Genomic DNA, 16,417 nt, shown 5'->3' on the forward strand with positions numbered 1-16,417 from the left:
ATATACGCATGTTTTTTGCAGTCGTTATTGAAGAAAAAATCAGGTAGGCTTAATGACATAACATTGGTTCACCACTAGATGGCGGTAAAGTCATTCTAAAACGAGCCAAGCATCCTCAAGACTTCTGAGTCGTACTGTAGTCAACTGTGGATTGAATACTGTATTTTGTATTTCCATACCACATCTCCACAGGTTGTAGTGTATTTTTAGATGTCACAAAATATTATCTGAGGCCATTTTTTGGCTTTAAATTAAAGTAGTATTGGGGGGGTCTGCAGCTGGGGAGTGATTTGTTGATTATTTTCTAGATTAAGTGATTAAAAGTTATAAAATGTTGGTAAATGTTAGGCAATGGTGACCAAAATGATGTTTTCAATTGTCTTGTCCTGTCCCCAAATCAAAATTATTCAGTTTCAACGATTTCCTTATATGGAACCAGGAAAAACAATCACACTTGAAGAACCTGAAAATCAGTGAACTTCTTTTTAGTTATTAAAGAAACACAGATTAATCAGATAAATCAAAATAATTTTGGCGATTAATTTAATTATCAGGTAATAATTGATTAATCGTTGCAGCTCTAATTATACTACCAATTAATCATAATCATTTCTATAAATACCGTATTTTGAACTAAATCATTGGTTTCCCACAAAAAGTCACCGATCACAGCTGATGTCACTCTTTTAATAACGAGCTCTTTATTCACCCTAATCAGCAGCAATATCTCAGCCAGATTCTTCCACTGTTTTCTCAGGGTTTGTTTATTCGTTAAGACGGCTATGTTTTCCTCGCTGAGTTATGACAGTCGTCTAAACACTGAGTGTCACTGTGAAAAAAAAATGGCACAATGAAAGAAAAATAAAATGAAACATTCCCTTCCTCTCTTGAGTTTGACTGAAGTAGTTGAGATCTCCCTCACTGCTCCACCGGTGCTGCTCAGACACAGTTAGTTTGTTGGATCTCTTCATAAGATGTGTTCCCACACTCCCATCTGTTGCCGACGTGAAACCATCCATACCCAAACTCCAGCATCTATAGCAGCAGGAAAATAATATTTGCAGGATCGGGTTGTTTCTTGATACCCAATCCTGCTCTCTCTATAGGGTCTCAAAAATCCTGCTGGTTCTTCTACTACAGTGTGAGTTGTTTTTTAATTAGGCTCTGCCCAGACAGGCCAAGTAATAGTTAAGGACAAGGAGTGTACAACAGGGGGGTTGACAGATGTGGTCTCAAGCAAAATACATCTGCCACAGCATATGTTGAATGTCAAACACTCTGTGCATACGGCTGGTAGTCATCGCACACCTCAGGACACGAGCTCAAGCTGCATGGAATGGGAACACAGTGATACACTTTGAAATATATAGAGTTGGGATGTGTAAATATAGGATGTGTGGTTTTCGGAAGCTGCCATCTTGCACTGCCATGTTTGTTCAGCATCCTGTGTGTGGTACATGAAGGCCCTGATGCTAGTGGGAAAGGGAGGGGTGAGTGGAAGAGTCCTCTGTTTATTGCACTCTGGATCTTTAATGAATTATTCTTGCCATGTCTCCTACCCTTGTTTCAGCTGCATACTGAGGTGCCCATAGACACAACCAAAACCTTTTTTTATCAGCGCTGAAATCTTCAAATACACAAAATGTGCAGTTATTTGCAGTGCAGCACAGTAATGACTGAAATGGCGCCGCTCACCCCGGTCATATCTTGTGCATGCACAACAACTTGATGAATTCTAACCAGAGTTTACTAATGGATTCTTCCGAGCTCTGCTTCAAAACCCTTTTGTTGCTCTCATCCTCTTGTTCCCAAGCCAGCAATTAGGCTAGCAGAGGGCCCTAGTTCCTCGGCACAGTCACAGCCAAGTCCTGATCTAAGTTAAAATAATTGGCATAATGATCTTAGCTCATTAGTGTCTGAGCCTCAGGATGCCATTCAGTCCCAGCCTCAGGAGCCCCAAAGTGCTCTCAGATATTCCGACTAGTATTTAGTGGCTAAATAGTGAGACAGTATCCATTGATATTCGCAGTGAGAAGTATTTTCCAAAGTTCAGCTGACAGGCGATAGTGTGTCAGCGTGGCCGTAGACTCATCCTCATCCTCATTGTTTGGGGTTTCTCACTTTTGCCTTCTTAAATCACTTCCTCTCGAGAAACAAAAAAGACCTCAACTAGGACTTGAGCTGGTCCTGAGATGGTTGCCATGGATACGCGGTTGGAGCAGCTCTGTTTGTTTCTTTCAAATGGCTAACACAAATATTCTGAACCCCAGTCACTAAGCCTCCCCCCAGCCTCTCCACATTTTCAAAGCCAAGGTTTTTTTTTCTTCTGACCTGGTGTGCCCACTCCACCTCTACCCTGCAGCACTTTCCTTCTCTGCTCCTCCTCCTCCTCCATCCATCCATCCAGCAAACATCAGACAGACATGAAGTGGGTGGATCATATGGTTTTCTGTCAAAATATATATTCCAAGTAAGTGATCAGGGTATGTGGTCCTTGAGACGAGGGCTGTCTAAATAAAATTGGGACGACAAGTGGAATAGCGGTGGAGTGATGCAAGTCCGATCATCCTCGGGGACCAGTTTTAGGTCTCACCATGATGAAAGCACCGGAGCATGACAACTGGGCTAGAGGATGGTCAGGAAATGCGTATATCAGTTTAAATGTTTCAGTCTCTCTGTGCTGAATGATGAAATGGTAGAAAATCCCACTCCTACTTTTTCCCAGACAAAGCCATAGTAGAATATGTGAACTATAAAACTTTTGTGGATTGAAGATACTTTGTGTGCTGGTGAAGATGCTTTCCCTTTCTTTCCCCGTTGCCTCACTAAAGCCACCTCACGTGACTCACAGAAATAATATTCTTTGAGTTGGCTTTCAGATGGTGCTTCAGATGAGCTGTTAGTCTATCGAAGAAACATCAGAGGAGAATACACCCGTGTCCTGATGAGTGCAGAGAGGAAAACCAAAAACTGTGTAGAGGTTTTCTTTTCTTTGTTTTGAACTCACCACTCGGAGCCCTGTGATGATTAATAAATCCACTTGGCGCTGAGTTGTCACTGAGTGAGCCTCCAACGCGTCGGAAGTGTTAGAAATACCCTCATGTGTTAAGTTTGCCAAATGTACTTGAGCGACTAAAAATAAAGTCAAGCCTCTTGTTTATCTTTCACTTTGGCCAGCTTCACTGAAATCTCTTCTTTTGACTGTAGAGGCGAACAAGACTATTTGAAATGTAGCAATGAGTTGAGATTGATTGAGAACATTTGATGATGAGAGATCTTGTGCCCATGTAAAACATTATTGAATCTCTGCTTCACAATTTCCACTGAGCATCCACGAGCAATTTAGTACAGAGCCTTTCACCACTTAAACACCATGCTAGTTTCTTGTCAAGTGGATTTAGAAAATAATACGCTGATTGAAATGACTTGAAAGGACAACCTCATATCCCCAAAAAATGTTAACTGGAACAAAACATTTAAAGGGGACATATTATGGAAAATCAACTTTTTAATAATTTAAATCCTTATATTTGGGACTCTGGACGCCCTATCAGTCGGCAAAATATGAAAAAAGATGACTCACTCATGTTTTTGTGGTCCACCTGGAACCCTTTTGGAGGGTTCCACCAAGAACCCTTTAAAACCCTTTATTCAGGAAAGGGGTTTTAAAGGGTTCAAAATGGTTCTTACTGGAACCATTAGTGTTACCAAGAACCCTTGAAAAAGGGTTATTCAGAAGCAAATGGTTCCAGGTAGGACCAAAGCCCCTTTTGGAACCCTTATTTCTCAGAGTGTATACATATACATGTGATTTACCACAGCACTGGGTAAAATTAGCTGTTGGAACCCTGTAAATAATAATGAAAACAATAACAGAATAATCAGCAGTTCATCTGCCAAACAAAGGTCATGAATATATGAAGATGCGAGCTTCTTGCAGTGTCTTCCCGAAACTTTTGTCTTCAGGGCTCGCCCAGCGCCACATTTCTCCCCGTCACCGGCCTTTGCGAGATGAGGAACGGGAGAGGAGAAGATAGGCATTCCTTCGACACACTGGCTGTGCTTCAAGCACCACATTGATAGGTTTATGAACAAATTGGACCATTCCGGCTTATTTATCACATCGAGTCCTCAGCGGCGCTCAGCGCAGCACAGTGGGGAGAAAGTCGTGCAGGTCCCAGGAGAATTCATATGAAAAAAAGTGTCTGTTTTAATGGGCACCAGGGTGCTCAGAATGGCAGGAGGAGCAATAATTGCTGCACTGCCAAATGTTCCAATTAGAGCTTCTATTAACGATCGCATTTCCTCCTTAACTTTGAAACCTGGCAGGTATCACACAACGCATGTTTTTTTTATGTGTGCTTTATTCATTCTGTATACGTGCCGTTTATCATATACATCTTATATACACAAACGTTACCACATATTTCTTTTTGTTAATCTGTCAGCCTTGTTGTCATATCGGAGATTATGTATAATTACTGAATTTGAAATCCCTCTAATGAGGGGAGGAAAAAGGGAAAGGTCAAATACTCCTGTGTGCATGTCTTGTGTCTGACCAATTAGTTTGTCTTCTTTATGTGTAACCTTTACCTTATTATGTGTAATTTACTTTATTTATCAATTCCTTTTGACTCTTCCTTTTGTACCCAGGTGCCTGGACCACAGTGCCGTTATGCGATTGGCAGTATTCTGAGTGAAGGACAAAATAAGGCTGACGAGGAGCTTCTGAACCGATACGAGACATCTGGCTTCAACATTTTCTCTTTCCCCGAAGTCACACACGTGGTCACTACCTCGTTGCCCCACAGGGCGTTTTTCTCTTTTCTCCTGAGAGTGAGGAGAGTCTACCCACGTCTACAGCTCTACATCAAGGTACTATGCTTTTTCAGGACGTTCTGCGCAATGTCACTGTTCTTATTAATGATTTAAATGTAAAGTTGATGTAAGGATTAGTTAATAATACATTCACGAAAGTGGAAGAGCATCATATTGCACACTCTTAGAAATAAGGGTTTAAAAAGAGACCTTCTGCTAAGTCTGAGGTTCTACCGGGAACCATTTGCTTCTGCAAAACCCTTTCACGAAGAAAGGGTTCTTCAAGGGTTCTTGGTAACACTAATGGTTCCAGTAAAAACCGTTTTGCCCCTTGACTACCCTTTAAAACCCCTTTCCTGAATAATGGGTTTTAAAAGGGTTATTGGTGGAACCCTCCAAAAGGGTTTGCCTATGAGGACAAGCCGAAGAACCTTACATGGTTCTACTTAGCACTTTTATTTCTCAGAGTGTACAAACACGACACTATACAGACTTCTTATTATCTCCTGGTGCAAACCAAGATGTGTATGTGCATGTTTTACCCATGGATTGACTTAATCCATGGGTAAACTAAATATAGGTGATGAAGTAATTACTTAGCATCTCATATGAACGTTATCATCACACTGCCAACAGCTTAATCCCACTGCATTCAGTACATGTCTCATGGGCCTCAGTGTTTTCACAAAGTGTCTTGGTTACACATACTAAAAAACTTTCAGTGGGCTCTTTCGGTGTTTCTATTTTTGACTTGGGTCCCGGCCATCTCCAAAATATTGTCGATTTTTAAAAGTTATTTCTGCTGATGGTATTTATTTCCTCTTGGAAATGAGAACAGGTGGAATAAATAACCAATGCGAGCCACCATCTGCATGCTTATTTTTAGACCGACGGAAACGGGGTTGGCTGCGTTATAGAATGCATCACCGCTGAATATAGGGTTACGTCAAACATCGGGAGCTAAATTATCGATACATCCTCCACCCAGGATCGTCACATGCATGTCTGAGTCATACTGTGTCCACAAGGCTTCTGAAAAATTGAAATGCAATTTGTGGGAAGCCGAGCAAGTCAATTTTCTACATGTGCCGGCTTTTCCCTGAAGGGGTTAGTTGACGTGCGTTAGCAGTGTACAGCAGAACAAAAGAAATTATGGACGTAAAGGTGACGGATACGTGGAGTGAACTTGAAGACGGGAAGCAAAATGTGTTGTGATGATTTATTCCACTGTGAGTAAGTGCAGTTTGAAGGATGCTGGGAAAGTGAGTCGTTTTGATAGGCCGAGAGTTCAGGCAGATATAGTTTAATTATGCCGTGTACCGGAACAGGTGGCAACACCACAGGTCGTCTGCCTCACTCTGCTTCTTCTGGAGGAATGTGTTTCTGTCCTGTCTGGCTGGCTCTTCCATCTGTTTGGATGCTGTATGAATGTGGCCGTGTTCCAGCGGTACTTAGACTGTCTGAAAGGTCAGCTCACACACTCATTAACTTCCACAACAATATTTGATATTTGTTGCGACAATATATGAATTACTGTCCTGTCAGAAGTCTCTCAACACTTACTAATGTTGTTGTTAGCTTTTTGATAGCTTACATAAGTAAATATAAATCTTACACATTAATCCTAGAGATGCACAATATTGGACTTTTTTTGCCGATATCCGAAATGCCGATATATCGGGAGTGCTTGGGACGAACCAGTACTTTTGACTGCAGAGGTCATAGTAGTTTTCTTAATGGTATCACAGCAGATGTGGATATGAAATATCTTCATTGTTCAAAATAGATAGGCATCAAGCAAATAATAGCTGTAGGGGCGCTAGCATAGAAGTAAAGTAGCGGCTTTTTCGGCCTAATATTTTAGTCATTACTCATATCGGCAGATCTTGGTGTGTTTAAAATATAATTAAATATAAATCTTACACATTAATCCTAGATATGCACAATATTGGACTTTTTTTTTGCCGATATCCGATATGCCGATATATCAGGAGTGCTTGGGACGAACCAGTACCGATACATCTTTCCTTTTGACTGCAGAGGTCATAGTAGTTTTCTTAATGGTATCACAGCAGATGTGGATATGAAATATCTTCATTGTTCAAAATAGATAGGCATCAAGCAAATAATAGCTGTAGGGGGCGCTAGCATAGAAGTAAAGTAGCGGCTTTTTCAGCCTAATATTTTAGTCATTGCTCATATCGGCAGATCTTGGTGTGTTTGCCGATATTTTAGCCAATGTCTGCCGATACCGATATCGTGCCGATAATATCACACATCCCTAATTAATCCCTCTCGTAAAATCAGTAACAATTGTTGGAATTGGCCAAAATAAGTACGTGTTAACAACACATTTGTGCCGAGTCATTTCTAAGACATGATTCTCCAACTGTGTCACAAATATTGTTCTCACTAAAAATAAGAAAGCCCAAACATGCCTCATCTAAAATGCTTTTACATTTTTACAGTCTGTGCATAGTGAAGCATATGAAACATAGGAGTTTTGATATGTATCACATTTTACATTAATTACCGATCTGATAATATATTTTAAAGCCAATATCTGCCAAGACCGATATCGTGCCAATAATATCGCACATCCCCAATTAATCCCTCTCATAAAATCTATAATAACCGTTGGAATTGGCTAAAATAAGTATAGCGTCTTCCCAAACATGACTTAGCTAACATGCTCTGTCTGTGCATAGTGAAGCATGTGATACATGGATTCAATCGGATTTTACATTTTTATCTGTCTGATATCCGATCCAGGGATTTTTGACCAGTATTGGACCGATACTGACCGATACCGATTCCCATCCCCATCCCTAATACCATCACTGTCTGTGCTGTCAGTGAAAACATTGCTGCTAGTGATGACACAAAAAGAAAGAGATTTTAGCCACTTAACAAAACTCCTTGTCAATTTGAGAACAGTATTTCTAGCTCGGTCTATTGTTTCCTCCTTTTAGTACGTTTGTGTCACTAATGTTAATCCAATCATCGCTGAAATAACAAAAACAACACATTTGCGAGGGTTTGTTTTAACATGACCACGGCACTTCATTAAAGGCATTTTAATAGCTTAAAAGAGAGTGCATTGAAGGTTTTCTTTGACTTTCTACATGTTTTCCATCCATAGAGCACTTTTCACCTCATGTGAGTCCAAGATGTGCTCCTATATAACACTTTTAATTAGCAGTGGATCAACAACTTCAACAAACTATCTCTTTTGCATGAATACTAAAGTTTTATTATTCTACAGTATATAATGGATTTTCTCTTTGACTATAACCAGTTGCCAGTTTATGAGTCCATAAGTGAAGTCATTTTTTTGTTGTTGCTGAAACTGTTGTAGAGAAGTGTTGATTGAGCCTTATGGATATGGAGGAGGCTGTAGTGTCAATAACACCCCCACAGTTCGGATGGACAAAATATTGGAAGCACCTCTCAGTACAATGTGATGCTCTTAAACAGCACATCACTGCGTTTCTGCGTATTATGTGCCACATGGGCAGCTTTTATCCCTATATATTATTTATTCTTATCTATATTGATACTTGAAAAAAAATAGTGTTGTTTAGCAAAGCGTACATAAAAGGCAAAAAAAAATATGAATAATACAATTTGCCTATACCTCAAAAGCCCACACTTATTTCCGTGAAAATAAATAAAAGATGAGCATTGGACCAACGGGACAAATATTTTGGAAGTTTGATTATGGGTTTGTTCCTCTTGACAACACAACTTAGCCACAGTCATGAAATCCACACTCTCTTTAAGTCACTTGAACACACCTTACCTTCAGATGTAAGGTACAGGTTTGACTGCTTTTTGTGTCCGGGTATTCTTTTGGCTCTACTGTACATTTGCCAACTTAAGTGTTCCCATTTCCATATTAATGACATTCTCAGTGATATTGGTATCCCTTCGTGCAAAAAAAAAACTAGAGTCAAATGCACTGGGAGAGTTTCACACTGAAATACAGTTCTTGCTTCTTGCATTATCCAGTACCTTGTTATCTCCTGCAGACCGATGCTGTTGCATTATTCACCCAGAATGCCCCTTTACTTGATGTTCTCGGAAAAGCCGCGAGGGCGGGAAATTGAATCCTCCGAACATCACTGAACGCATGCACATGGGGATAAACTACGACCTGCGTACTGTCAAACCACTGTCGGCTATTAAACAGATTAACCTGTCAATGTCGAATAGTTTGAGCATTTGAAACAATCTGAACAAACAAACAAACTGAGCAAATAAAAGTATAGGTTTGAAACATAACAGTGTTGGAGTAACAAAGCACTGCTTCTGTATTAAAGCCATACCCATAAGAATACACAGTACACTAGTTTAAAATAATAGACTTAATAATCATAAAGACATTTAAAAACGAAATGATACACAATATAATAACTTAGGCAATATAAAAAGCAGGAATTAAAGCCTGTGATTAAAACACATACCTTTCCCTGAGGTCTGATCAATATTGTACACAATTAAAGTTTTTAGACACCAGAGCATTTTCTTAGTTTCCTTTTGTATTAAGATAAAATTAAACAGCAAATAATAAAAAAGTTAATGTTTTTATTCCACACGCTCATGATGATAGACGACACACTTAGAGACATTAAGTAGTTAAGAAGTAGATATTGGAAGATTAAATTTCATAGCTTGTCTTGGCTGAATAATTGTATATGTGAATTAGTGCCAAAATCATGATTAAAATAGTGTGGTAAATCTGAACTCTCTTAGCTTTACAAAACTAGTCGATAAACTTAATTTAAGAAAGTGAGGTGCTCTGAGGACAACAGCTTTGGAAGGCAGTTGCCAATCAAATTACATTATTTTAAATGTAGACAGATTAAGGTTTAATATAATGTTTCTTTTTTCGGAAACCCTAATTTTCTTGCTAATTATTGCGGAAATTGCTATTGTGATATAATTGCTATTCACTCACTCACCCCTAAAGAATATAAACAGCATTTGACTTTATAATAAACATGAGTAGGTTTTTTGTTGTTGTTGTAAATCAACAATATTTAGCTCACAGTCCAAAGAAGCAGCCTAGCAGCATTGTTCGTTTTGTGAATAATGCAGCCTGACACTTCAGATATCCCAAGTGGTGAGACCTTTTCAAACAAGCTCATCAACATTTAGCATGCCTGGCTTGTCATAGCACAATGATTTCTGTCTGTCACATGCTTTGAGTTGCTGCCCCATGGCCAAGCCTGATATTTGCCTAGTCAGACCATTGATTGGCCCCAGTGTTTTTCCTTCTGTGCCTTGGCTTTTTAGCAGTTGGCTACATCATGGACACAATGGCATCTTGAGATTTGATTCAAGCATGGGGGGGATGGGGGGGGGGGCATCCAGGCCTTCTGACTGGATTGGGACTGGTGGAGGAGGAGGATTATATTGTTGACATTCACTGAGATCTAAAGGTTTGTGAGAGACAGACGATGGAACATTTGTTTGCTTGAGGGCACTAAAGTTTCTCGCCAGCACAGAGGTTCGGAGTTGAATATAAAGCAAGTTTTCTCTTGTTCCTCCGAAATGGCCTTTTTTTTTCTTTTTTTTTGGGTGGTCACTGGCACACACAGTGAAGCGATTGCAATGTCTTGAGCGTGAAGGGAAAGGAAGCTAAATGTTAGCTGCCTCTTGCAGTTTCTTTCTCGTGTGTGTGATGTACAGCCGTGCACAGATGTTAGTCTGCAGGGCCTGTTATAAACATGCAGACGTTTAGCTAACTGTGATGTCAAAGCTGAAAGGTCAGAGAAGGTCGTGGGGTTTATGCTGTTCAAAGTCACAGAGGCAGCTGGAAAAGAAGGGGGAAAGCCTTGCTTAATCACAGTATAATTACTATTGACTTTATCTTCGCATTGAATCTTGAATTTCATTGATAGCCTTGAATTATATGTGTAGAGAAACTTCATTTCCCTGCGGTGCTGTATATATTTTCCTTTGTGTGGTTTCGTTGTAACTCATGACTCTAATGAGATGCAGGGATCAACCCTGCAGTTTAGATTATTTACAAGCAAACACAAGTTCTATCAGTCTTATGTTAATGAGCCCCCTCTCTGACAGGAACTCCAACATGTATATGTCTTTGTTATTGACTATCCAAATCTTTTTTTTGTTGCTCACTTTGTAGAATATCGTTCTTTTACTGACCGCATTATTCTTTTATCCGAAGCCACAAAAAACAGACTTTCTCTAATAAACCTTAATACGCAAGCTCCAATATGGAATCCATTTCCACTCATTAAAACGAAAAGAGCGATGCATATTAATATTAAAACAGTTTTTAATGATAATTTATTGATAACGATAATTATCTCCTGACAGACTCCACTCTCCATGTTTTAGTAATGACAATGAGACAATGGCGGCGAGTCGCACGTCAACTGTAACTTGTCAAGTGTATGCAGATGATGCACTTTTGTTTTGTATGTTCATGCAAAAGATGAAAAAGCAAAGCCGCACAAGATCCGACAGCTGCCGTGGGAGCTCACATTTACACCTCAACGTATTCTCAAAAAGAGAAGTAAATATTGAAAGTGATCACTGTACTAGACAAAAATTGAGGTAGTAAAAGAATCATTCTTGACTTGCAACTTAGTTTTAAACGACTTTGACGACGATTTGACTTGTCCAACTTACGATTTATGTGGAATAATTGGAACTCCTCAGTTAGCCAAGTTATATTTTAGATATCAAGTCATATTTTGACAATCCCATTGCGTTACAAGCTGGGTAATGGCTTGTAAAGCAAACCTAAGGCTTAGTGAAACAGTCTATAAACAAGTTTTAAAAGTACGTGACACAAAAACGATCTGAACTGCCAGATCTTGAAGAAACATGAGCGACTAAATTGGAACAATGAAAAATATACTGATTCACGGTCAAGCTCCACGTCCGCTACAAGAATTTGTCAAGGAATCTCAAACTGGTCGACTAGAGCAGGTTCTAGCAATGACTGTACTGTGTACCCTTTAGGAAAAGTACTTTTGGTCAAGCTTTATTCTCCTTTCGTGCTTCTCAAGCTTGGAATTCAATACCAAGTGAAGTGAAATATGTGAACCCTAAACTGAATGACTATTGGAAAACCACAACTGTTAACGCTACCTCGTTTGAATTTGTATGTCTGTCTATGGTGCTTATTGTTGGTGCATGACTGTCACTATCACTATAAAGTCGTGCTATTTTGTGCTACGGGCAATGTGCAATATCGTCTAACTTTAAAATCCCGTGAAAAGATTTATTTTGGTCTTCTAACTCTTGTTTTATGATTGTTTGCTGTATGTAGTTTGGAAATGCAAATTAGCCACCTGGCTACAATCTCACATATTATGTACTCTGCCTTTAAAGAATAAATAAATAAATAAATAAATCAAAAAGCTGGAGCAAATCACAAGTGGCATTAGCAAAAAGAGCCAAAGTACACCAGCCCATCAGCCTATCACAGGGCTTAGATTTGCTATATAGGAATGTATTAGTTTTATATAGTTGGTGGTGAGCGAATATCAACAAAAAACAATCAGTTGGAACCATTCCCACAAAGAAAGAGCTATAGTTTTGCCCAGTTTTGTTTTATTACTCTCGGCTCCATCTCCAAAAAAGATAAATATCACATCTCTCTCTTAATCCTCCACAGCAAACCATTTTATTTCTTAAATGTGTATTTTTATTATGCACAGCATCACATCAGTGACATATCCTGCTTATATCTTTACTTACAATTTCTTTAACCCAGTCTGACTGATTAGGGAAGTGGTCTCCAGTTTGTTAAAGGGCCAACATACAGAGACAAACAGCCATGGACAGTCCAGACTCTTGATTTCAGCCAAATATGGTAAACGGTCTGTATTTATCGAGCGCTTGACCACTCGAAGCTGCTTTACACGACAGTTTTATCATTCACCAGGAGCAAACTGGGGTTAAGTCTCTTGCTCAGACACATTGGCATGTGGACTAGCAGAGCCGGGGGAATCAGACCCACAACTCGCTCTATTGGTTTGCAGCCTTCACCCCAATATCAGCCGGCGTACCTTTTGGATTGAGGGAAAAACCCTGGATTACCCAGAGAAGACACGAGGAGCAAAATCCACACAGAAACTAGGATTGGCAATAGTTCAGATGAAGGCATTATTATCACTGCTAATGCATTCCAGTAAAATCAGTGTCTTTTAAAAAAAAAAAAAGAAGCAAAAAACTGTTTTTTTGTTGCATCACAACCCACTGAGCTATTGCTCCACTCAGAAAGCTCTGTGGAGTCAAATGTTCAAACATGACTTTCATCCTCCAGCTGCCGGGAATCCACTCTTAATGTCACATCTGCATATGATTGATCTGATTTAAACTTTACTCTCGGTCGCATTGTCACTCTGAATCAAGATCAGGCAGTAGGGTGTGATTACAATTTAAGAAAAGCGGCTATTTTTAGATACGGGACATTTGTTTTTGCGCTAGTGGCAGTGAGTCTTATCACTCAGCGCTTAAGTGATGTGCCCTATCTGCTCTTAGTGTTTCTGAGACTGAAATTGTGTATCGTTTGCATTTGCTCCCGCGGTTTTGTTCTTCATTGTCGTGCTGCAGAGAGGCGCCATAAATAATAAGATATTGTAGAGCTATTGTGACTTAACTAAACTCCCTCAAAATGAGATACACATATTGTGCTGTCTTATTAGCTGCTGCCTACAGTGAAGCTGCGATAATGCACGTCTCCCAGGAAGAAAATACGGCGCAACCACATCGAAAACTGATTGACATAATAAAAACGCAGTTCTTGCAGTTGGAAAAAAAAAAACGACTTTGAAAGCACAATGTGGAGCCTGCTGCCGCTGCCGAGCTGTTGAACACTGTTGTCGCTATATTACTTATTACATTTCGAAAAAAAAAAACCCTATCGAAGAGGAGAACACACACACACTCGTTCTCTTTTGTCGGCCAAATCCGTTCCCTACATTTGTAGTTTTGTCTTTTTGCCGAGATAGACATGCAAATTAAATGAATTTGCTCCTCTCTCCTTTTGAGGGATTTTGTGAAAAGCAATCCCAGAGGCAATTCTGAACCATTCAAGTATGAGCCCGGTACGAGAGGCCGGGGGCACCTAACCAGGGTGCAGAGGTTTAAGACTTCAGTGAAGCAACTTAAGAAAATGGGAAAGATAAAAACGAGGCTTAGGGTTTTAGTGCTTTATTCAGCTCAGTGACTTTCAAACAGCCCTTGTTCATTTGTCAGAGCCGAAGAAGTCTGTGTTGTTTGAGTGACACCTGGATTGTTCATTCTGGCTGCAACTACTGTCACTCATTATGTCCTTAGCTTCTTTGAGCCTTTTTTTTTCCTTTCCCTCGTCTAGGCTTTGAAATGAAATGTAGACAATAAAAGGTCTGTCGAGATACGCCGTTTCCATCGTCCCCTCTTCTGTCTGGAGAAATGGAATTTGGAGAACTGGCTGAAAAGGCTGTTGTATTCAGGAAACACTAATGTTTTAATATATATATAAAAGCATTTGACAAAGCAGAAGCAAGAAGTAAAGCAGCGTTAATACGGGCAGCTCATCAGGGTTGGGCTAAGTATATTGGTAGGGAAGGATGTGTCCATGATGGAGTGGTATCCTCCATAATCGAACAAATTACTATCATTAGCACACTTCCACAGGAAACAAGGAAATATCCCCCGTCTGTCACATGGTCTAGTTCTAGCCTTGACTTTGCAGCACCTCTTAGTTTCTCACACTAAATCTATGAGTCGCTGCCACTTCAGAAACGAAAGGAAGATTAGGATTGTCATCGTCTGTTTTTATCATACATGTCTTTCATTGTTTTTGTGATGAATTCCTACCTGGATCTCATGTTTGAATGATCTGATCAACAAGAAATAATCCAGCCTCCAGAGAATCAGAGTCAGTATCGGCAGGATCCTGTCATCCTGTCACCCGATGTGATCATGTAAATGAGCCGTAATTATCGATCTATCCATCCCTAATAAGTGTTTTTATAACTCAAACGTGCATTTCGGGTTAAAATAATCCATAAATTCATGTTCAAACAGGAAATGTTTAGTCATTACATGAGCTAATTAAAGCATAGTACTAATTAATTCTTCTGATGAGGCACCAGTATGTTTTGCTGTCAGACAGTTTAAGTGGGTTAAGAGACAAACCTCAGAGTACGATCTGACTCATTTTCAGTAAATCTAAAAGCAATGTTCTTTTTCTGACTGACATTTAAAGTTATTAAAGAGCCATTGAGGGCACAGTATTCCCTCATCATTGTGGAAGTTAAAGGTTTGGTTTTACATTTCACGTTTGCAAACTGCAATGTCCTTTGCTATCTCATGCAGAGAGACACTAACTATTTGTGTTGATTGGGTCAATATTACCTCTGAAGCCTTTTCGACTTGTCCAAGTTGTTAGTGTCCCTTGGTTCTGTATATTGAAAAGCTTTAATTGACACCAAATCAAGGATTGTAATCTATACATATTTATATTTGTACTATTACAATTACTGCATGCCAAACGGATACTCTAATCTCTTTTGTAGTGATTCAACAGCAGCATTTACTGCACCCACTCGTTCTTATACTTAGCTTTTCGTTTTTCTTTATATGGCTGTTGTGAGTAAACTTTTAGAAAATGTTGTTCCAACGAGCCTGAAGATTTCCTCACAAATGTTCTGCCCGTGTTTTACTTCTACCCGTCTCTCCAGCTCATCTGTGCTGTTTTGTTGCTGTATTATTTCTTCTTTCTTTTTTCTAATATGGTTCCGATATTGCCTGCTTTGTTTTTGGCCATTTGGCCGTCGTTGAAGGATGAACCCATGGCCAAATAGCCTGTCTTCCCTTTGCTTCTTGCAATTCTTCTTCTTTTGGCTTCTCTTTTTAATGAACACCAAAAATATAGCATACTACTTCCTTTTAGTACAATATTGTCCGAATAACACATCAGAGTGCGTGTCGACACGCTCTGCATGTACAGACGGAGGCTTTGGAAGTATTCAACAACAGTTGGAGGCATCTGGGGAGTTTATGGCTTAAATTACTTCCTTTGCTGCAGGTAAGCGGTTAACTAATTTTGTAATCCCCAAAGCAAATATGGCCTATCTCAATTTGTTTTTCATATATTTTATTCAATTATTCTGTTGGCTGTTAGTTCATAATCATACAAACAGTCACCAATTTCATATTGGTGGTACACACATGTCACACACACACACACACACACAGTTTAATTACAAACTCATTAACTTTTCTTCTTCTTCCTTTTTCTAATTCAGTCCATTAAAAATAACGTTTTGCACAGCCCAAATAAAGAGACCTAGATTAATTGACAGTTTTTACACCTTTACACAATTGGTCATTTATGTTTTGAAAAAAGTACATTTATTTATTCATAGTCATATATATGTATGTACATATATGTGTGTGTATGTATATATATATATATATATATACATGACATGTATATGTACATATATGTCTATATATGTGTATATATATTATAGACATATTTAGATGTGTGTGTATATATGTACATATCTACATATACATATGGGTTAATGACAAATACAGCTTTTAAAAATGGTTTTCAATATAG

General features: G+C 39.1%; 1 protein-coding gene across 1 annotated transcript in view; it reads left to right on the forward strand.

The window, feature by feature from the left end:
- tex264b (testis expressed 264, ER-phagy receptor b) overlaps window positions 1-16,417 on the forward strand; it is a gene marked incomplete at its 5' end in the record, with an annotated part of 33,194 nt that overhangs the window by 290 nt on the left and 16,487 nt on the right. The window contains one exon of the mRNA XM_083892586.1: window positions 4,654-4,875. Coding sequence (XP_083748712.1) covers window positions 4,654-4,875 — 222 coding nt within the window. The remainder of the gene's footprint in view (window positions 1-4,653; window positions 4,876-16,417) is intronic.

The sequence above is a fragment of the Microchirus variegatus genome (assembly GCF_963457635.1).
Source record: "Microchirus variegatus genome assembly, chromosome: 7".
Taxonomy (NCBI): domain Eukaryota; kingdom Metazoa; phylum Chordata; class Actinopteri; order Pleuronectiformes; family Soleidae; genus Microchirus; species Microchirus variegatus.